The sequence below is a fragment of the Trichosurus vulpecula genome, chromosome 8 (genome assembly GCF_011100635.1).
Source record: "Trichosurus vulpecula isolate mTriVul1 chromosome 8, mTriVul1.pri, whole genome shotgun sequence".
NCBI lineage: Eukaryota > Metazoa > Chordata > Mammalia > Diprotodontia > Phalangeridae > Trichosurus > Trichosurus vulpecula.
In genome coordinates, this window is record NC_050580.1 from 86,025,414 (window position 1) to 86,048,594 (window position 23,181).

General features: G+C 38.8%; 1 protein-coding gene across 1 annotated transcript in view; it reads right to left on the reverse strand.

The window, feature by feature from the left end:
* Positions 1-1,568: 1,568 nt before the first annotated feature.
* Positions 1,569-23,181, reverse strand: part of KIF20B (kinesin family member 20B) — a 106,281-nt gene continuing 84,668 nt past the window's right edge. Inside the window, exons 28-34 of the mRNA XM_036737286.1 lie at positions 22,653-22,823; positions 20,500-20,661; positions 13,169-13,369; positions 10,648-10,743; positions 8,984-9,092; positions 5,706-5,848; positions 1,569-1,755 (exon numbers count right to left, since the gene is read on the reverse strand). Of these exons, the coding sequence (XP_036593181.1) occupies positions 1,678-1,755; positions 5,706-5,848; positions 8,984-9,092; positions 10,648-10,743; positions 13,169-13,369; positions 20,500-20,661; positions 22,653-22,823 (960 nt within the window). The 3' untranslated portion in view covers positions 1,569-1,677. The remainder of the gene's footprint in view (positions 1,756-5,705; positions 5,849-8,983; positions 9,093-10,647; positions 10,744-13,168; positions 13,370-20,499; positions 20,662-22,652; positions 22,824-23,181) is intronic.

The following is a 23,181-nucleotide window of genomic DNA, read 5'->3' on the forward strand; positions in this document are numbered from 1 at the left end:
GTAGCTCTTACCCCGCCTTATTGACCTTGAAAAACCTAGAAAATACTGCCCCAGGAAAAATCCTGGAACAGTAGAGTCAGCAGAAAGACTTACCTCAGGAGGCTAGGGGGGTTAATGGGAAAAGTCCCTCATGCTGTGGCTGAAGGGGACCGGTACAGGATGGGAGACGTTCCAGGAAGCCAGTGGAAAGCCCCACCTCAGCAAACCAATGGGAACTCCTGAGCCCCAGGATGGTAGAGCAGGCAAGTGCCAACACCAGGAGCCCCTCATGCCTTGGAACAGGCAGGGGAACCAGCAGACACCAGCACAGAGAACCACTATGTATGCCAGTACACAGGCATCCACCTGCTGCTGAACCCCCACCATGAGTAGTGCAGCCCCACATGAGGTGACCTCCAGTGGCCAGACCACCTCCCAACCCACAGACTTCAGTGTAACCCCGAGGAAACAAAGAAAACCCTACCTGGCCTCAGCACGCACCAGCCACCACCACCAGCTCCAGCTCAGCACCAGGTAAGCTACCAGACTCCTACAGCCTCCAGCTACCAGCACCTGAGGCCCCAGCACACAAAGCCAGCAATCAGGCCCCTAGCCCCCAGCACAAGAAGCCTGGGACAATGCCCCTGTTCCCCAGAAGCAGAGATCAACTTTAAAAGCCAGGAAAAAGGTTATACTATATTACAAATAAGGATTGCAAAATATGAATGGTCTAATAGATATATCAAAAAAGACTAGTTGGTCAAATAGGCAGAGCAGGAGATAATTGGTTGGCAACCTGCATGCTCAGTTGCCATCAAGAAAATATGATAAAGACCCCAACACAATGGGGAGAACCCATGAAAAAAACTTATGGAAGGACATGGAAAAGTTACACAAAATTAGCAAGTGTGACTCTGTTTGGGATAGACTTCAGTGGAGGAAAATATCCTATCAATGAGACCACAGCTCCACCAGCATGGTCTGAAAAAGCTGTTTATTACTTTGACCTTTGTACACACTGGCACATGATCAATTTTTGTAAACGTATGTGATACATAGAATATTTAGATGGGCAGGACACACGATGAGGCTGAGGGATGCTATGATGCCCAATATCTGGAGAACAGGAGCATTCCCATATTTTAGATGGATTATTTACAGAATTATTTACTTCCTATTTATAGGAAGACAGGGATGAGAATAGCACAGAACAGGCAGGCATAGTTTGCGATCTGCATTGATGGAAAGAACTTCCAAATTGATGAGATCACAGATCCATGAATATTTGGTTGATATTTTTTTAATCTTTTACCTTTCTAGCCTAGAGAGATATTGTATATAGTCAAAGAGTTTCCTTCCCATGTACCAAACAAAGCCCAGGAAAAACAAGTCAGGAGGTTGTACCCTGCTTAATACTTTCCATTAACTTTATACCTTCATATTCAGTCATCTGGAAGAAAATCCATACACACAAAAAGGCTACTTTTCCAAGCCTCAATATTCACAAAATGAATAGTTCTTGATAAATTCTTCTTTAATGAATTACAAGTATAAAGCATGTATATAAAAACATGAATGTACACAGAGAGAATTAAGGTATCATAATATGTACAAATCATCTTTTAAAAAAATAAAGCTAGGGCATCAATTACACTGATTAAGAATGCAAAGTCCATTAAAATGTTCTCCAAATCTGCCTCATTTGGCTGTTCTGGCTCGGAGTCTTCGTTTGAGAATCTGATGATCGCTTTCCTTTTCTTTTTGATCCATAAAAAGCTGAAATGAAGTTATTTCACATGTTTAAGATTTACATGATTTTTAGATCAAGAATGATGGTAACAAATTACTATTTATACTGAAATTATTATGAATTAAAAGTAGGAACACAGGCATAAATAACTGCCACTTGTTTTGATATCCTAACTAGGCACCCCATTTAAAGATATGGAAAAACAATTTTTACAGAAATAAAACAATTATTTTTTTCTCTTAGCAAATACCCGACCTTAAAGTAAAAGAATCTAACAATCCATATGTTAAAATATGGAAATGTTACTCAAAAAGAATTATTAAATTATGCTGAGTTTCACAGAAGCACAGAAACAGCAAAATCTTAGGCAGCTGAATAAATGTGAAGAAGCAGCTTTGTAGTGGATCTAGCTGACCAGGTCACAAGGAAGCTTACAGCTGTGAGATCTACAACTCAAGGTGTGGGAAATGAGATTCAAATAAGAAAAGAAGAAATAGATCGTTAAGTCCCATGAGGGCTGCTACTAGGTCTAAAATTATCTAACTCTTTCCAGTGCTTAACTAACTGGTCCAGTCCTTTCAATACTTATCCACTACATTTTATGTTGTGTGACTCTGGACTCTGGGCTTCATATTCTCCTCTCAGTAAAATGATGGGGGTTGATTAGATTATCACTAAGGGGTTGGTTTGTTTGGGTATTTTCTTTTCCCAACTCTAAAATTCTATTATTCTAATAAGCAAAGGATTATGAAAAAGTGATCAACATAAAACTATATTTCAAAGTAACTGAATAACTACTTTCCCCCCACTCTGCTTTTCCACCTCAAAGTTTCTTTCCTTTGGCACCTGCCACCGCTGCTAACAGATCTTTCAAAATGTTTATGGATTACTTCCTGCTCAATTCTCTTCTATAATTGTATTTCGATTCAACTTTCCCTGCTTGTTCAACCAAGCAAATATACATGTGAAAAATCAGAACTTTTCTTACAGTCATCTATAATTCAATTTCATAGAAAAAGGGTAGAGAAGAGACTGGCTGCTAAGTTGTTTTGTTTTGTTTTTTGTTGTTGTTTTTTTTTTTTTTTGCAGCTATTCATTTATGTCCTAACAGCAACAGTGATAATAACAGTCGGTTAGAGAATCACCGAAATTCAGCATTGGAAGGATTCCACTACAATATCCACCCCCAAAGTAGTGGTCCAAGCTGTTTCAGCATCAAGTGAGGGAGAACACATCACCTCTACCTCCGAAGACTGTCTGATCCGATCTTAGAGAATTTTAATTGTTAGGAAGTTTTTACTTACATTAAGCCTCAATTTACCTCTGTGAAGCAGAGCAAACCTAGCAACTCTTTCACATGATAGCCCTTTAAATACTTGGAAACAGCTGCCATAATCCCTCTAAATAGTCTCTACCGATGCCTCCCCAGACCCTTGTGAAATGGATTTTTTGATCCAAGTTTAAAACTGCATCTATCCCTTAATAGTAATTTAATAATTACATCTTATTACCCTATTAAATTTCATTTTATTCAACTTGGTCCAACGAGCTAGTTTGTCAATAGCTTTTTGGATGCCAACTGTTGTCTAGTTTGTTAACAACCTCTCCTAGCTTTGTGTCATCTGAAAATCTTATGAGTATGCTCTCTTTGCCAGGGATTCTTAATTTTTGTGTCCTACACCAAGTAAACTATGGTCCACAGCCCAAATCCAGCCCACCACCTGTTTTTGTACTGCCTATCATTTGTTTTTATACTGCCCAAGACTTAAAAATCATTGTTACATTTTAAAATAAAGTTTTATTATATTTGAAAATGTAAAAATCATTCTTAGCTCATGGGCTATACAGAAATCTGCTGACCAGATCTGCTCCTTGGGCTATAACTTGCCAAGCCCTGCCCTGTAGCTATGCTCTATGCTCTAGCCAGGTAGATTTTAGCTAGGAGGTTTCCTCTCCCTGACACACCACCACCTCCTCACTTCCCTTCCAAAGCCTTTTTTGATTGTATTCATCTCATATCTTACAAAGGTTATCTTGCTAGCTTTTGTTATGTGCGTTCCATTCCTTGTCTGTCACATATGTGTATATATACCACACATATACACACATATATGTACACGCGCACACACACACACACACATACACACAGACTTCTTTAAGCCTGAAAAACAGAAATAGTAGGAAACCTTTGGAGATGTCTCTGATCTTTTTCTGTTTTTGCATTAATAAGTGTATGGGTACCCAACCAGTTCTAAATTCACCTCTTCCCTTCTCTTCCCTTCCCTCCTTCCTCTCCCTCTGTTCATATGGGGTACCATGCCTTTACCTGTGGGTGCTGTGCCCAAAGGAATATACATTTTGATGCCTGAAACCTAGCAAGATATCTTGGGATTTGCTGGCTAGATTTCTTTCTTAAAGACCATTCCTTAAACACAGTTCACTCTGGCTCTCATTGATTGGCCAACAATAGGTCCCAGTCCAAGCCTCACTGGGTCACTGTTCAGGTTCTAATGGCTCAGATTGAGTGTAAATAGCAATTGTTTCTGTTTTGGCCAGAAAGCCTGGGGTCTTCCTCTCCCAAAATGATTGATTTTTTTCTTTGATTAGGTAAAAGGGGACATTCCTTGGCTCATTTCTTAACAAGCCTTAATAACCGAAGGATCGTCGTCTCAAAGTGAGAACTTAGAAAGACCTTAGCTTAAAAAGGCCAAGGTCTCCCACTGCGTCCAGGGCCATCTCCAGTCATCCTGCTCTATATCTGGCCACAGGACCCAGATGGTTCCAGAGGAGAAAGTGAGGCTGGTGACTTACATAGACAGACCCCCCGATTCACTTGCAAGTCATCACGGCACCGTCTCCTGATATCACGGTCTTTTCCAAGAACAAAGGACAAACAACAACAAATTCATCTAAGGTGTCACACTGCCGGTTAGCCCATATCTCATCCTCTTCTCAACAAAAATAGCACGAGAGACTCAACTATTGAATGCTTTACCAAAATGTAAGTGAACCGTTCACACAGCGGCACTCCCCTGGTCTCCTGGTCTCATACACTCGCCACAACAGGGCACAAGGCTAGTCTGGCAGGATCTGTTCTCGGTGAAGCCGCACCGGCTAGCTCTTTGTGACCACAGCTTTCTTTCCTAAAAGCATCAAGCATCCCTTTCACACAGACTTTACACACTGGAACTGAACTCAAGCTTACTGGACATTCCCTTCCCTGGTGTGAAAACTAGGTCCTTCTCCAGGCCTGTGGGACGTCTCCCATTCTCCACAATCCTTCACAGATCACTACTGAGTAACGAATGTTTACTAATCACTTGGTGATTGACTGATGGGTGCCTTCAGACGTACTTAGTCTGGGCCTGGTGAGTGGAATTCTTCTGTGACAGGACCAAATCCCTATCAGCCTTTAGTTGGTCCTATTAGTTCTGTCCTTTGCAGTTTAAAGATCCTTCTTTTCCAAAAAAAGGACAGAAGCAAACTAACCAGTGAGCAAACATCCTCTCTGGCCACAATGATCATCCCAGCTTCCCCAAGCATGAATCCTGCCCCTTCTTTGATTCTCTTTTCCACCATATGGCTTTAAAAATCCTCTATTAGCCTTGGACTTGCTCACCAGGAAATCAACATGAGCTTTTAACACTCCTGACACATCTTACTGGACCATGCCATCCTTCTGTTTTCACTCTCCAATGACTGGGGATTACCCAGGCAAGTAAATTACCAATTGAATCACTGTGGCAGTAAGACCAAAAACTGGCAATGGCTTTAAAAAAATAAAATTAAGGTGGCTTTCACGTGTGTAATTATAACTTTTACGAGTATAGAATTAACGTGTCCAAAGCAGAAAATATAGATGCACTCTTACAGATGCATACAAAGCATTTGTTTCTAATACATTTGGTCAGGATGGAAATTCACACTGACACCATGTCCCTGACTGCCAGACCCCAAACGCAAGAATTTTACTTACCACTTGGCCAGCGATATCCAAAGGACTGGAAATCTCACTAGTATACAATTTCCGTTTGGCTCGCTTTGGTCGGGTTCCATTTTCTTTACCTGTCTCAGCAACAGCAGGCTTTGAAGGGCTCATTTTTTCTATCAGCTTCTTTGCTAAAAAGTGAAGTTTGCTTTCTTAAAATTTGTCTAACAAAACAATTTACATTACTGGGAGAAAAACATTCCACGGACAGCTCTCCTAAAAGGGGAGTGGATTCCTTGAAAAGGTGCCGGAGGTAATGGCTCCTGAAATGGCACATTGGCAACAGAAGGTAAATAAAGACTTCCAATGATACTCTTCTCCAGGAATTAGGGTTCGGGGGCAGCCACACAATTCAGATTGAGGATGCAGTGCATTCCAGGCACAGAGGTAGGAGATGGAACGTTGCATTTGGGGAATAGCTAGGAGACCAGTTTGACAGAAAGATAGATAGTATAGAAAAAAATAATATGAAATAAGACTTTAAATACTGGACTGATCTTTTTGTGGAGGCAAAGAATAGCAAATTGAGGGAGTGCCCAAAACTGGGAAATGGCTGAACAAATTACGGTGTATGAATGTGACGGAATTGTTGCTCATCCTTCATTTTTTCGAAGAGGACCAATGATATCATAGGAAATGTCTTGACTTGCTAGTGAACTGGATTTAAGTGAGGTAGAGCTGCACAAAGTCATCAGCCTCATTCTCTCTTCCTGAGTCATCAAAGTCGAGTGGTAGAACAAAAATCCAAATGACTGGTGATGGCCCAGGATGCAGTAGATGACCTTGGCATCCTGGATGCCTCACCAAGCTCTAAGCAGTGCTCCACAGTGCCTGTTTCTGCCACCTTAATGGTCAATGGAGCAACATTTTCTCACATGCCCATTCTGTCCAGAGTAGTTAGGGAACATCCCCCTAACTCACTGATGGGTTTTAGGCCTGTGAGTTACTCTCAACCTGGTTTAGCCTGTTTGCCAAGATTGTTTTGTCAGGATGTGGCCACTGTACATGCTACAGTTTCTTGAAATCACAGGTAAGAGTGGAGTGAACAGGTGGATACCAGAGGTAAATGCACAGCCCTGAAGAGGGCCTGGAAAGCTCTCATACTAGAGGTGCTAGTTCTCCCTGAACACCCCATATACCCATAGAATACTGTGGGAATGAAAGAAATAATGCAGGAAATAGTTACAGAGAAGCCTGAGAAGGCTCATATGAACTGATGCAGAGTAAAATGAGCAGACGAGACAGCAATTTGTACAAAATCAATATTTGAAAGACAAACAACTTTGATCAAGTAATGACCAACTACGATTTCAGAGGACAAATGATGAATCATGATACCCACCTCCTGACAGAGGCAATGGACTCAGAGTGGAGACCAAGACATTGTCTTAGACAAGGCCAAAGCCAGAATTGTTTTTCTTAACTCTATACATGTGTTACAAGAGTTTTGCTTCTCTCCCTCTCTCTTTCTCTCTCTCTCTCTGTCTCTCTCTCGCTCTCTGTCTCTGTCTCTCTCTCTGTCTCTCTCTGTCTCAGATAGGAGGATACACAGGAGAAGAAAGAAATGAGAGAGAAAATTAAGTTTAAAGAACTAAAAATAAATATCAGACTGAAGAGTCTGAATTTTATCCTAAAGGCAATGAGAAGCTACTAATGATTTTTAAACAGAAAAATGACATGATCAGACCTCTATCTCAGGAATGTTAATTTGGCAGCTGTGTGAAGGACAGATCATATTCAAATGCAACTAGAAAGGTTTCTAATTAAGACACCAATAATATGAGTTGAAGTGAGAAGTGTTGAGGGCCCTATACTTGAGGGGTGATCATATGATGGGAGAGACAGGAATAGATGTGGAGATAGCATCAACAAGAGTCGGCAACAATTAGACATGAGCAGTAGAAATGAGGGGATAACTACAGTCAGTGGTCGTAAGGAGGAGGGCTGTCACCAACAGAAACAGGGAAGATCTGAGGAGTGATGGATTGTGGGGGAAGAAAATTATTTTGAAGACGATAAATTTGTGTTGTCAATAAGACTTTCTCGTGAAGATGTTCAGCAGCCACAACGTGGGACTGAGATTCAGGAAAGAGACTAAGGCTAACCATATTTCCCTCCTGAGTCTATTGCATGGAGTGACATAAATGTTTGTTGAATTGAATGTAAAGATTTAGGAGTCATCATCAAAGGGATAATATCTAAACCCATGAGAACACCTGAGATTGCCAAAGGACAGAATATACAGAGATTAGAGGACCCGGGACAGAACTTAAGAGGCACTCACATTTAGGGGCCGGAAGGGTCAAAGATTCAGCAAATCCCAGCACTAGAATTTGGCAAGAAATGAACAGCATAAGTACAAAGGATTCTAGGACTAAGGACAGTAGATAGCTGAAGTGGTCAACTATAAAGTCAGGCCTCTTAAGGAGAACAAAGTCAGAGGAAGGATGATAGATCAGAACAGGGAGAGCATAAAGATCACTGTGAAAACGAAGAAGAGTGAGGCAGCAGAAGATTTTAAAAAATAGGCTACTGTGATCAGAGAGGAATTTCAGAACTCTAGATCAAGGAGAGAGCAGAGAGATGAATGACAGCAAGACTAAGAGTATGGCCATCCATATAGGGGGCTGAGATGGAGTGAACATGTAGGCTATGGTAGTCAGGAATCAATGGGGAGGCCTGGGTGTTTGAGGGATATCAACATACATGATAAAGTCCCCAAAGATGAGGCAGAGGTTGGAGTGGAGCGAAAACTATAGGCCAACTTGTGAGATCTTAGACCGAGACGCCAGCAAGGACCATGACAAGAATATGGTATGGCATGAGAGACAGAGTAAACGTCAAATGAGGAGTATGACAGTGAAAGGATGGGTCTAGAAGTGGCAAAGATGAGCATGGATTAACGAATCCTTGTTGGATGAAGTATGCATAGTCCTCTTCTTGGCCTAGCATACTCAGGGGTCATGAGAGAAGAAGAGCCAGTACTGGAGAAGGTGGCCAGGGTGTAGTGTATTCCAGAAGGTTGGTTCTGCTAACTTTTCCTCTGATAGGTTTTCCATTCAACCATTTTCATTTAATCCATAGGCATGTGTGACATTAGAGACTGTTAGAGATTTTTTTTAAGAAAAAAAAATTTAAGAGGAAGAGATTTAAGTAGGATCATACCAAAAGGATAAAAAAAAAGAAACAATACATGAGATTTTCTTCAGGGGTAAAGGGAGGGAAATTTTACTAGAACTTATACATTTAACTAAATTTCTACAAACCTTTTGAGTGAAGAATTGTTGGCGAATGTTGCAAGAAATCCCCAAACTTTTGTAATGTTCCATCTTTTTTCTTAGTGGATGATTTTCTTCTGAGAGTACGCCCCTGATTCTGTAAAGAATAATATGCTTTTCTAGATGACAGAGTAGTGGAAACCTAGTGGGCATACAAACATTTTTATTTTTCAATAATTTATAAAAAGGTAGAAAAGTACTGGGAATTAAATGACTTTAACTTTGCTTCATTTCTTTTCTACTATAGTGTAGCAAAACTTTTTTTTACTCATTCCAGCTCAAAGAAACAACTTGTATAATTAAAAAACAATAAATACAAAACATTCAGAACTTTGATATTTCCTGTAAGGTCTACTATAAGTAATTTGATATATTTTAACAAACTGTTGAGCCTCTATAGTCTACCAATTGTTACATTTAAAAAGGTAAATTGAGAGATAATGTTCCAAGGATGAGTAATTTATTTGTTAAGCGAGCAGTAACCAATAAATTGAGTCTAGGGCCTCTCAATAACCAAAGACCCCGAGGTAAGGTTTACTAGGCATCATATAGCTTTGGGAAGTACAAGAGAACAAAGAACAGAGTTGGGCAAGTAGGAAAGATAATGAGTTTGGTTACAGGGTAGATAGCCATCACTGATGCAGGAACAACATCACTGGTTACAACAAGGAAAGCAGATTAGCACCCACTTGGGGCTGTCATTAAGGAATGCTTGATTGATGATGGGACTATGTGCATCCTGAGGACATTGTTAGTGGCCCAGGGATAGCAGACTTCCTAGCTCCTAGGAGGGTTTGTTAGGGAGACAAGACCCTCCTTAATTGTACAATGACAGGCAAGGACAGGCATTGTATCTCGTGGAAACATACAAAATCAACTTACAGGCTTTTAAAAATAACAAAGAGATGTCCTAGAATTTTCCCAGGGGCTGAAGGTATAGTATGTAATGGTTTTTCCCACTAATTATACCCTTAAACTAACTCAGACAGAAAACTAAATTCTTGAGCTCAGCTCGAGGACGTAGAAAGGTGGCTTTCTTAGGCAGATACAGACTCAACTATAAAAATCAATACAGCATAAAATCAATTACAGTGTAGAATCAATATAGCAGAAATCAATAGAGTAGAAACTCGGGGTAACATTAATTTTGATCTTTTCCCAATTTAGATAAAGTACAGTTTATCCCAGTCATGGGTAATCATGCTGTCCTTGGAAGCAAGGCCAAGGAAAGGAAATTAAAATGCAGATGGGGCACAGGCCAAACTGGAAGAAGGTAAGGCTTCATTTACTACTTAGTAGAAGACTTTGACTAATCAGATGCCACCAAACAAGAGTAGTAGACAGGCTGTACAGGGATTTAAGCCGGAGCTGGTGAAGGCAGGGAGGAACACAAGGGTGGCAAGAGTTGACATGTTAAGTATCAAGTTGCATATGAAAAGGTATCCTAACCTCTGTTATATTTGATCAAGTTTACGTGGAATACCTTGGGGGCAGCAGAGGTTAAAGGTTAGCGTTGTACCTCTTAATAAATTAATATGATTGGGGTTTAAAATAATAACTGATAATGACACTTCATTATCATTTAAAATTTTTGCAAATAAAATTCAAACTAATGGCCACAATTGGAGGGAATGAAAAAAAAAACAACAAACCTTTTGTTCCTTTTTGACAGAACTGCAACCATCTGAACTTGGCAATTTAGTTCTGGGTGTGGTAACATTTTTCTTATTTTCATACTTTACAAAGTTCTGGGGGAAAAAAATTACAATATTAATCTATTGATAATGAATTTTTTCTCCAGTGATTTCTTTAAATTTTAAAAAGCCTTTGTTGTCACTTAAGATATTAACTTCAATGTCATAAAGAAAACATAAAATACAAAATCAAAGCCTGCTAAATAGGAAACAATTAGAAGAAAAGGTAACTTTCCTTTTTCAGTGAATATAATAGCTATCTCACCCCACCCTCAAACCCAATAATTCAGCACTTAAACGTTGTACATCCTCAATTGTCTAAAACAGCCACAAACTACAGATTCTCTTGCTAGGCACACACCCCAAGGAGATGATGGACAAACAGTTCTCAAAGACAGTAAAATATTTATGGCAGCACTTTTCATGGTAACAAAGAACTACAAAGTAAATCCCACGGGGAATGGCTAAACAAATCATGTCCTATGAATGTAATGGGATATCACTGTGCTGTAGGAAATGAAAAACATGATGAATATAGAGTCATGAGAAGACTTATATGAACTGATAAAAGTAAGCAAAGCCAGGAAAACAATATATATGACCACAATATAAATAGAAAAAACAATCACAAGACAATCAAGACCAAATATTGTGAAATTGTTAAGAGTAAGTTTGACACTTCTCCCAGTTCCTTTGCAGAGGTCAAGGTCCACTGGTATGTAACGCTGAATATAATGTTACATTTTTTTAGTAGGTGACCTGTTTTGCTAATTTTTTTCTTTTCTTCCTCTTAAAAAAATTATTTGTCATAAGGGATGACTCTTGGAGGGGAAAGAAGAAGAAGAGACACAAGGACATATTTAGATGATAAAGATATCAATAAAAATATATTTAAGTCTCTTTCTCCCAACCTATTTTAGTCCCCTTCTCTCCCCCCACAAAAGTGGTAACTTCTGTGGGGGAGATCCAGCATAGAGCCCAAGTTGAAGAGGGCTTCCACTGAGGATGGTGAGGTCCTCCAGATATTCTTACTTGCAAATGACATTGGGCTAGGTACATCAAGCCCTAGAAAGTTGAAGAGCTTCTCAGAAGGGAACCATAACCATTCCAAAGAGTTTGGTCCAACCACCCACAAAGAAAAAATTAAGTACGTGAGGAATGACTATATGTGGGATAAAGAGTACACGTAGACCACGTTGGGCCCAGAATTAAACAGGACGAGGATAATGGCCTAGATTGCCTTCACAAAACTACAAAGTTCCTATATTGGCCCCAAACTTCTCTTAGGAACCCAGCCCATCTTTTTAATGCCAATATTCTGTTGGTATTTTTGTAAGGTTGAAAGATATACAATAGTAGAGGCTTCAAAAAATTAAAAATTACTATCACTGTACTATCAGTACACTCTATCACACAAAGGTGCACAGTGAGTGGGCATAGACTGGAAGAGATAAGAAAGAAAGGACCTGAAAGAAGAAATGGAGTAAAAGAAGTCACCATGGATAGGTGTGGTCAAAAAGGATGAGCTGGTCCCATGCGAAGCAGAAAGGATAACAGGTGCACAGTCCAAGGACACCAGGGGTATCCTTGCATAGGAAAGGGAAAGCAAAGAAGGCCCTCAATTATGAACCCTCAGACAAGAACCAAAGAGGGCAGGCAGGCATGGAGATCATAGAACCTCATTTGGGTATACCATAACTTATTTATTCTTCCTTATCAAATATTGGGCCACTTTTTACTCACATCCATGGCAAGGATCATTAAAGTCTATCATTCTAAATTGGTCCACATAGAGTCCTAAGGTAAAAGGGAAATCAGACGTGGAAGGCTATGGCTGGACCATTATGCATTATCAGGGAAGAAGCATTTCAAAGGAAATCTCTAAATTGTGGAACGGATGACATTTCAAGCCAGAACATAGGTGACCATTAGACCCTGCCATGTAAGCAGCTACAGGACAAAGGTTTATGCATCTTTCTTGGAAATATAAGGGAAAGCTTTGCACTCCTGATGTGGTGACTAGAAATAACATGGAGACATAAAAACTCCAATATAGTACGGGGAAGGTGAGAAACATCCTTGAGGGCCCCCTGGGTCTAGGCAGGATTCTCTGTGAGGAGCAGGAAGACAAAGGGGAGGACATATGCTAATCAGAACCAGCATAAGCACCAGGGCTTTCAACGTGTAATCTCACTTTGTGTCTGACAATTATATTCTTTATATACCTTTTGCTTGTGTTAGGTTAGTTATTTGTACAATTCTGATACCTAGGTTTAGGGTGGCTGTCAGTAGCCTCTCAAAATACCAGGTCCACCATAAATGAAACTTTTAAATCAAGGATTTTCTGAAATTCACATTTAAAATGTGATTCCAAAGACTTTAAATACAGCTAAAAATCAGCCAGTCCTAGAGAATTCTGAAGAAGGTAAAACATGATAAATAAATGTTTTTGGAAACTGACTTGTCGGGAAGGATTTACCTCTTCCATCTCACTACTTTTCCTCTTCCTCGTTTTGGATATCTTAACCGTCACTGGTAAGGAACTACCAGGATGCTTCACTGACATCTTGTTAGGCTGCAGAGGTGTAAACTGGATCTCTAATTCTGATTTTGGAAACCGAGTTGTGTGTTCATTTTCTGTAGATACTTCAGAAGAGTCAAGGACTACAACGGAAACATCCTAGAGTTCAAATGGAAAGACAAAATAAAAAGGCAATTTTACAAAGTAATGGATTCATAACTAAATTATATTGGATCACAGTGGTTTTTCCTTCTTGTGATTGTTAAGATATGAATTATATAGACAAAGCTAAACTTAAATGTTAAAAGTATACTGCCATGGAAGCCTTCAATTCAATTAAACAAACATAAATAAATCACTGTGGGTAAAATAAAGAGTCGTAAAAAATAATAATAATAAAAATAAAGCGTGAACAAATAACTATTTTAAGTATTGGAGGAGATACAAATATTAGTGGTTTCTGTATAACTTGTATGCAACAAGAAGGGCATATACACAAATAATTGTAATGCACAATAAGTATAATAAATAATGAGAGAGGTAGAAACAAAGTGTTATTGAAGCCAGTCAATTTCACCTTTACAGCCTCTCTAAAATATGTCCCCTTCTCCCTCTGACACTGCTACCCCTCTAGTGCAGGCCCTCGTCACCTCACGTCTGAACTACACTGTAATAGCCGTTAGTGGGTCTGCCTACTTTAGGTCTCTTCCCCCTCCAATCCATCTTCCATTCAGCCATTATAGTGATTTGCCTGAAGCATAGGTCCAATCATGGCACACCCCTACCACATCCCTACTCAAATTCTGGGGGCTCCCTCTTGCCTCCCTAAAAAAACAAAAAAGGCTCGTTTGGCATTCAAAGCCCTTTATAACCTAGGCCCGTTCTACCTTTCCAATCTTCTTATACCTTATTCCTCAATACATATTCTTCAACACAGTAACACTGACCTCCTGGCAGTTCCACAAACAAGATGCTCCATCTCTTGGCTCTGGGCATTTTCTCTGGCTGTGCCCCATGTCTAGAATACTCTTCTTTCTCAATCCTGCCTACTGACTTCCCTGGCTTCTGTTAAGTCCCACCTAAAATCCCACCTTTTACTGGAAGCCTTCCCCTATCCCTCTTAATTCTAGTGCTTTCCCTCTATTAATTTCCTATTTGTCCTATTATATTAATAATCAATTACAAAGCTAGGATTAAAGCTTTACAGCCCCTATAAGTCAGCCAGTCTCTGAAAGACAGTGGTGATAGATGAGATTGCCCAGATCCTCTGAGAACGATGAGGTGCTTGGGTCCCTGAATCAACCCCCCTCAAACCTCATCAGGAACATGCTCCTGGATTTGGGGCAGTACTCCCCCAACTTAGTTCTGTTTAGAGAATAAACAGAATCTAATCTAGGTAAATCCCAGCCCTAAAATATTAAGCTTAGGCCCTTGCACCCCTCTATTAGTGTTTTGGGAGACCCAGCTCATGAAGGAGAAAACCAACCAGAGTGGTCTGGGTAGAGATGGATTCTTTTGTCCAGATTGCTGGAGGCAAAGTCCTATTAGGAACTTAAAGAGTTTGGCTGGTAAAGGGAGCAGCTTTGTACTAGGGTGGAAGCAGAGGGGCAGACAAGATAAATAATACAAAAGTAAAAGAGAACATAATAACTGACTAGAAATGAGAAGATAAGAAAGAGGAAAGATTCAAGAATCTGAACATGGGGGTTTGGATTTACACAGGCTTTCTCCTGTCTCAGGTGAACAAAGTAATCATGGTTGTTTGGCAGAGTAGAGAAAGACAGTAGGGGATAGGAAAGGTAGAAATTTTGCTAATGCCATCACTAACACCTGATGATAGTGTCTATTTCCTTCCTCCATGAGCTAGTATTCCTTCAACTTACTGCTAAGGGAATGGCTAGAATAAAAGATGGGTTATTTTCCATGAGCAGAAAGACTCCCACCTACCTCCCACCCACCACTGAAAAGAATAAAAAAGAAAACAAAAACCCTACAGTAGATATGCTGATTCAAGCAAGACTAATTCTTATAGTGTTGCCTAATTATTCTGTCACCAAAGGGAAGAAGAGAACCCAAATTAAGAAGTTTCTCTCACCTAAATATGACTATGTACATTTCAAATCCCATTTGTTTATACAGATGATGGTACTGAGATTGGTTTAGATTTCCTTAACAAATTCATTTTTTTTTTGTATATATTGACATGCTATATAAACATATGCTGTGTCTCAACAGAATGTAAAGTCCTTGAGAGTAGGGACTGGTTTGTGATCTCCAGCACACTAGCCCAGAGCCTGACACATAGTAGGCATTTAAATAAATGCTGGTTGATTGAGTGACCTCGTCTACCTAGTGTTTTAAAAAAAGAAACTTTTGTTTAGTCATTAAGAGAAAACCTTCTATACATAACTGTTTTCTATTATACTAGAAACTAGAAGGGCTAGATAGGCCTAGTGTGGATCCCAAGCTCCAAAATACACAGACTACTTTTCTATTTGACTTTTGTTCTCTGGTGCTTAGCACAGTGCCTTGTACGTGGTAAGCACTGACTAAATGCTTACTCAATGAACTGTACTTTGGGTAGTCCATAGGTAGAGGAGTCTAAAATATTAACATACAAATCCATTACCCTGACTCCTACCTTTTGGTGTCATTCTAAAAGCCAGAATGCTTTTGTTTATAATCATTTACCATTTTTGGTAAATATGTTTCTAAACATTAAACTTAGTCTTTAAAAACTTAATTAATTTTATTATAAGGTTATGTATTAGTGTTGACAAAATTATGACTCAACCAATACTTTGCTTATCTGGTTTGTATAGCTCTTCTAATAACGAATATAAATACATGTTTTCCATTTAAGATTTTTGTTATTGCAAGTGCCATCCTCATGCTCTGAATACAAACAAATTGATATCACTTGCCAGAAAACATAAACACATTGATATCACTCGCCAAATATCTAAACATAGCAATATTGATAAATTGGGGCCTTTTCTCTCTAATATTAGCATCCTGTCTGAGTTTTTCCTTCCATCTTGATCTGGGTCAGCATTCCCAAAGGGTAGAATTCTAAGGAAACCTTCTAACTGCTTAAAGCAAAGTCTTTATTATCCATTACTCAAAAAAACATGCCTCAAGGACTCTGCAGTGGTAAAATTATTTGGAGACAATAACTGTTCAGTTCCTACTTATGGTTTTACCTATGTAAACTGCTGCCCTTCTCAATTTTGCCTTTTTCCTCTGGGAACATCTATCCATTTCCAAAATCATGTTAATGTTTATTTCAGCCCAAATGAAGTAGTGTTTGGTAGCCCCCTAGTTCCTACAGATAGCAGAATTCTGCCTCTTAAGTAGAGCCTTTCTATCCTATCCTGTTCATCCCACCTAGCCAATCACTGCCCTCAAATCCCTAGGAACAGGACAACTGAAACACTACCGATGTGTCTCAGAGATGGGACCTTTTTTGTTTAATAAGGGAAATCTTGGGAGTCATGCTAGATGCTACAGCCCTCCCAAGACTTTTGGTAGTTGCCACTCCTCCCTCTCCCAACTAAGTGATCTGAGGCCACAGGCCTCTCACCACCCAGGCAGCTGGCAGAAAACAATTTTTGGGGCTGCCACTCAATCTGTGGTGCTGCATCCTCCCCTTAATTAGACATTTGATGAGTTTTCAGCCTTAGTCCTTTCCCTAATCACTAATGGATACAGCTTAAGGCACAGACATGGTGAATGTTCCTTCCGCTTTCTAACTCTCCCAAGACCTCTATTGACTGCAAATACTATCTTCCAATAAACCTCATTAGAATAGGTAAGTTCTGTACATAGGGCCTTTTTCTTTCTTCCATAGATGTAGTCTTTAGTATATCATAAAATTCTTGATTCAGAAAGCAACTGCAATTAAATATGGAAAGTAATATGGATAAAGGAATCTAATCAGTTTATCTTTATAGCTATTTCCTATGAACCCCAAAAGTAGTCCTAACTCATCTATAGTGAAAGGAGAAGGATACCAAGAGGTCACATCCAAACAATTCTCTTGATTGATCTGTTGGGAACACTTGGAGCCCACAAGTCAAAATTAGTAGTGAGAGTAGAAGAGGAATGTGGAAAGAAGTAAAGGGAATGGTCCTTCCTTTGCCCTCATCACATCATCTAATATTTCTGCTTGCTTGCAGTTCTTAGCACTGCGGGTCTATAGCCAACCATTTCTGAAAGTACTAAATATGGCCAACCATGTACAGTTACAACATAAAATTCTAATAAGCAGAATGGTCAAAGCAGCCCTGCAGAAAGCTCCAGGCTTTAAACATTCCCCAGGCTATTGATCCTTTATGCCTGCGGTGAGTCTCTTCTTTGTGGTAAGAGAAAACAGAGGGTTGGTAGAGGACAGATAACAAGTCCTTCCACTCTTTACATAGCTGGAGATCTACAGGAACAGAAGGCTGCATGTTCTGGAAGATTTGGTTATTGAGGGGGTTTGTTTTACTTGTTTTTCTCTGTTAAAAGGAGACATTCTATTTAGATGGAGAAGTGGGATATATCAAGACGTGGTACAAAAAGTTCAAATAAAACTATAAAAAATTAGGTGGCAAACAGGATCATTCCAGGCAGAATTAAATGCAAATAGCTCAACCAGAAAACTACCTTTAAAGTCACACCAGTAATGACCATGAAATTACAGTAAGTAACTTCCACCACCAAACAACTGCACAAAAGTCAATCTTCCAAAGCAATAGGAAGCTGGGTTGCTGGAAAATGCAGCACCCAGGCTCAGGTAAACAAGATGGCAGACTAGTAGCCTACTACAAACAGGGCAGAGACACTCTCCCTCTGATGGTATAAACAGCAGAAGCCTGCTCCAAGAAATCTCCAGGATTGTGGGGAATCCACAGTAAAGGAACCAGAAGAGGTAGCAACTAGTACAGTATGCCTGTAGTCATAGCAGGTCCTTGAACAGGACTCACAGGCCTAGATCTTTAGCACCTAGTTCTGAAACACAGAAAACATCCCTGAAGATCCAGCACCCTAAACTCAAAGATCCAGAGGGCCCTAACTCCAGTAAGTGGAGGTCAGCTTAGGAACTCAGGTGATTCAGGTTGAGACCAAGTACTCTCTACCCCAAAGTACAAGTAGAGAAGCAGAGCCTTGGCACAAAGTCCCAGTGCAAGAACTAAGGTTGGTGAGATGAAGAAGCAAACTATTATAATTATAGGAAGGAATTATAGGAAGGAGAAAGTAACTGCAACAACAGCAAGCAGAAACTCAAAGGAAAAAAGTGAATTCCCACAAAGACTATGTGAATACTAAGAAGAAATGAAGCAAAAGACAGAAAATAGCCTGCTACAAAAACAAGTGAAGTGGAAAGCAGGTCAAGGAGAGATAATTTAAGAATCACTGAAACTGGGATTAAAAAAAAAAAGCCTGTACACTATGTTTCAAGAAATCATAAGAGAACTTCCCATATGTATTAGAATCAAAGAGCAAACCACTTGGTGAAAGAAATGCCAAAAAGAAAGTGCCAGCAAAGACAAAGACAAAAAAATCCAGAGCTCCCAAGTCCAGAAAAAAACACCACAGGCAACCACAAAGAAAGAATTCAAGAGCCAAGGCACCAGAGTCAGCAGCATATTTGGTTAATCGTTTTTAACATATAAAAATCTGTCTCCCCCCGTACTGCCAAAGTTGAGGAGGCATGGTTCCGATCAGTTATGCAGTTGGCATACTAAAGGCTTATTAATAAATCAATGCTTAGAAGCTAGACCCTTTGTTTCCTCAGTTATTTTATCTTTCATGCGTCACAGTAGAAATATATCAAATGAAGAGGAAAAAAAGGAGTGGATGGGGGGAAGAATGGTTAAGAGGAAGGGTATTAAGGGGGAAGGAATAGTCACAAACGAACAGAAAACCCCTTCCTGAGCCTGAAGGAGGTACATTAAAAGGAGAAGAAAAAAAAAAAGCAAAGAGCTGGTAGCAAAAAAGATTTCTATCAATTGAGAAATAGCTGAATTGTGGTTTGTGAATGTAAAGGAATATTACTACATCATAAGAAATGATGAAACAAATTATTTCAATGAATTCTGGGAAGCAAGAATGGGTGAAGGGTTAAGTTAATACAACGTCAACAACAATGTGAAGAAAAATAACTTTAAAGGACCAGTTTCCATAGGAACTATAAGAACATTACCCACATCCTGATGGAGACGATGATTGACTCCAGGTGTGGAAGGAGATGCACATTCTTGGATGTGGCCAGCGTATGGTTTGTTTTGTTTGAGTATGCTTATTTGTTACAAGTTTGGTTGTAGTTTTTTAAATCCTCTTTCTGGTTGGGGGAAGGACTGAAGGAGAGGGGTAATGAGAAAGTGAAAGAGAGAGAAGAAAAAAGAGGAAGTTGTTTGAAGCATTTTTAAAAGTGCAGAGTACACAGGGTGGTTAAGAGGGAAGTACAGAAAAGTGGGACAGTTTTGAAGGTGGTGAGTCATTATATACTTCTTTTTAAAAGTGCTATGGAATGAAGTTTCAGTTTTATATACAATCCTCTTTTTGTGATCTGTGTGGTATATAGTAACGATTTTTTGGTGTTTGTTAAGTTCAGAATTTTTAAAAACAACTTAAAAAAAGAATTAAACATGACTTATCTTTTCCCTAAGAATGACAAAGACAGAAAGCTGGGATGAATCTCCACTGGGAATTTCTAAAATCACGGCTGCCCTAGAGGTAAGCTAATAACACGTTACTCTCCAATTTCAGCTCTCAGTGTTTGACATTCAACCTTATCCAAAAGGTAGAAAAGAGAAAGGGGGGAAGAACAGAAAAGAGTCTGCATATTGTATTTAATTTACTTCAGTTCCCTAAAAAAGTAACAGACGTACTTTAATTCATACAATAATTGTGTCAGGGTTAATTCTGTTAATCTTTTATGTAAATAGCTCAGATTTCCAGTGGTTACTGAAGTCCCTTATTTAAGGGAACTCTGTAGAAAGTTGATTGGTAATATTAAGGATACTGCAAATAATCACCTGAAAACTATAATGTTTTACAAATCCACATCTCTATACATCAGGTTTGCTTATATTGATAAATGTTCATGCTTTTGGGGGCAAGTTAATGGTAAGTTTTGCACATATCTATGAGAATAGTTTAATATCTTATCGAATGGTTAAATATTCTCTCAATAGAAAATAAACTAGGTATTGATCAAATTAAGTTTTAAAGAATAATTTTTCAAGTGTGTGCCATTGATGATAATGCCATCAAATTCATTAGTTGTAGAACAATGGACCCACCTCTTTTTCAGCCACAGAGAGCTCATCACTTAAGCGGGGCACTGATGACATCTCCCTCTTGACTGTGTCAGAATTGGGAGAAAGAACATTTCCAGACTTACAACTATTGGGAGGAAGAATATTTCCAGACTTGCTGCTATCCGGATTTTGCTTGTCCTTTTCCTTAGAGCAGAAGATTAACATGAGTTATGAAACTTTGAAAAATATTTTAAATAGTCCTTTATCAGGAATATAAACCCCAAGCTGGTTGGTAGAAATTGTAAACTGGATTAAAGTATGCAGATGAAGCATTGACCTTCCTCCAACCCTTAAATGATTTGCTTAGTCTTATGGCTACCATTCTCCCAGTCCTCAAGGCTCAAACTTGAGTGTCATCTTGAATTTGGAGATGTGCTAAAAACTGGGGATACAAATAAGAAATTCCACTTTTATGGTGTTTCACATTCTTTTTTTCCCATTCTGTTTCACTTCATGCTGCATGAGTCTAGGGCCTTATTAACTCATGTCTGGATGATAGCAATCATCTCCTAATTCATTTTTCTCCTGTGATCTTTCCTGCAGTATCTGTTTCCATGTACCCTGAGTTTCATTCTGTTCTTCCATATAAACCTTCTGTCCCTCAACTGACATCCTTAATATCTATACCGATGAACAGAGCACCCACATAATGAAAAAACTATAACTCTTGGAAGTCACTTCGTATAATTACTTTTCAGTGTATATCTAACACACACACACACACACACACACACACACACACACACTTACTTTAATTTCAAAAGTTAGAGGGTGAAATGTTTTTTGAGCCAAACATGTATTGTGAAGATAAAGCTATTAACTCCCCAGGTTATGGTGAATGAGAATGTTAGGAAAACGTCTTGCTATACTCACAGAAACATAAAAAGATCTTTCTCTCAAGGGTAGCAGAAAACTCTAAAATCTCACTATCATTCAGACTGACTCAGATTTTGATAATCTGTATGTTCTCACCTCATCCTAGCTGCTTACCCTTCTGATTGGAGGGCTTGAGGGAAGAGCAATAAATTCTTGCAAAAGCCTTTTATAGAGACCTCACAACCTTTCAGGTAACTCCATTTTCCATAAGCAGCTCTCAAATCCATAGAACACCATGGAGCAGGCCCACCATTTTTTAGCTCCTTTTGTAGGTTGTCCTCCCCTATTAAATTGTAAGCCCTTTGAAGGCAGGGGCTGTCTTTTTCTTATTTGTATCCCCAGTTTTTAGCACAGTGCCTAGCACATAGTAGGTGCTTAATGAATGTTTGTTGAATTTAAGTCACAACTGAAACCAGGCTTTCTGTGAGTTTAGTACTAAAATGGGGGCAAGCCCCTTCCCCTCTTAGCTCCCCATCCACTGCAGTTAGGAAAGATTGTTCCCTGAATTATTTCTTTATCTCCTCAAAAAAAGAGGTCTCAGGATTACTTTCTCCACTCAAAACATAGTTAATAGCTCTTATAAAACTATAAATGTGTGAGGATAATATTGTATCTGTAAAAACATGACTACTGCAGTTGTCTATTATTTTCAGTCATGTCTGACTCTTCATGACCCCACATTTGGGGTTTTCTTGGCAAAGATACTGGAGTGGTTTGGAATTTCCTTCTCCAGATCATTTTACAAATGAGGAAACTGAGGCAACAGGGTTAAGTGACTTGCCCAGGGTCACACAGCTAGTACATGTCTAAGGCCAGATCTGAACTCAGCACTCTACCCACAGTGCCACCTAGCTATCTTCATGATAAGATTACATAATCAAAATTTTCATTATTGCTGTTATTCTGAATAATATGTTAAGTGCCAATGTCACAAAGGATTAGGAAAAAAACATAGATTTTTTAACTCCATTCCCGAATTGTTGCATACCTATTGCATAAAAATTAGAATTCAGCTACTTGACAGTTAGGAAGAAAAGAATAAGGCTATAGCAAATAACTGATATTCACGAAACAATTTCATTACTTTATAGTCACACTCAAGCTGTATTGGAAAAAATACAGTAACATTTAAAATTCCAGCCATCAAAATTTATATCAAATTATATCCAAACATTGGTTTTCGGTGGTTATCATTCAATTGTATTTCAATAAACACCTTTTTAAAAAACTTTTTTTTTAAAACTCCAACTCCAGCTTACCTGTGTGTTAGGAGACGACTGTTTCCCTGTGTTTATCTCTACATCAGATGTAGTCAAAGCTGTTCCTTGCAAAGCATTAGAATTCTCATAATTCAATTCTTTAAACTTTTTAATGCTGTCTTCTTTCTCAGCTAACAGTGTCTTCATTTCTTTTATTGTATGCTTATAATCCTATATTTAAAACATGATTATACAGATAAATTAATTCAAAGCTAAATTGTGTTGAGATATCTTTACACATCAGAATGTTTTAAAATTGAAGAAAGCCATATATAGCTATTTCCTTCATTTTTATATTTTAAAAATAACTTCATGGTGCCAAAAGGTATTTCACAATAAAAACAGAATAGTGTTTCCCTAGAGAACTCAAATAACCTATCCAGATACAAAGTAATTTCATTAAGTATTGCATCAGAGTGAAGTTGTTTTAGTTGTATACTACATTTCTTCATCTTTATCCTTACTTCTTATTATCTCTAATAGGTCAATAGCCCAAATACACTCAGATAATGTATGTAAATCGATTACT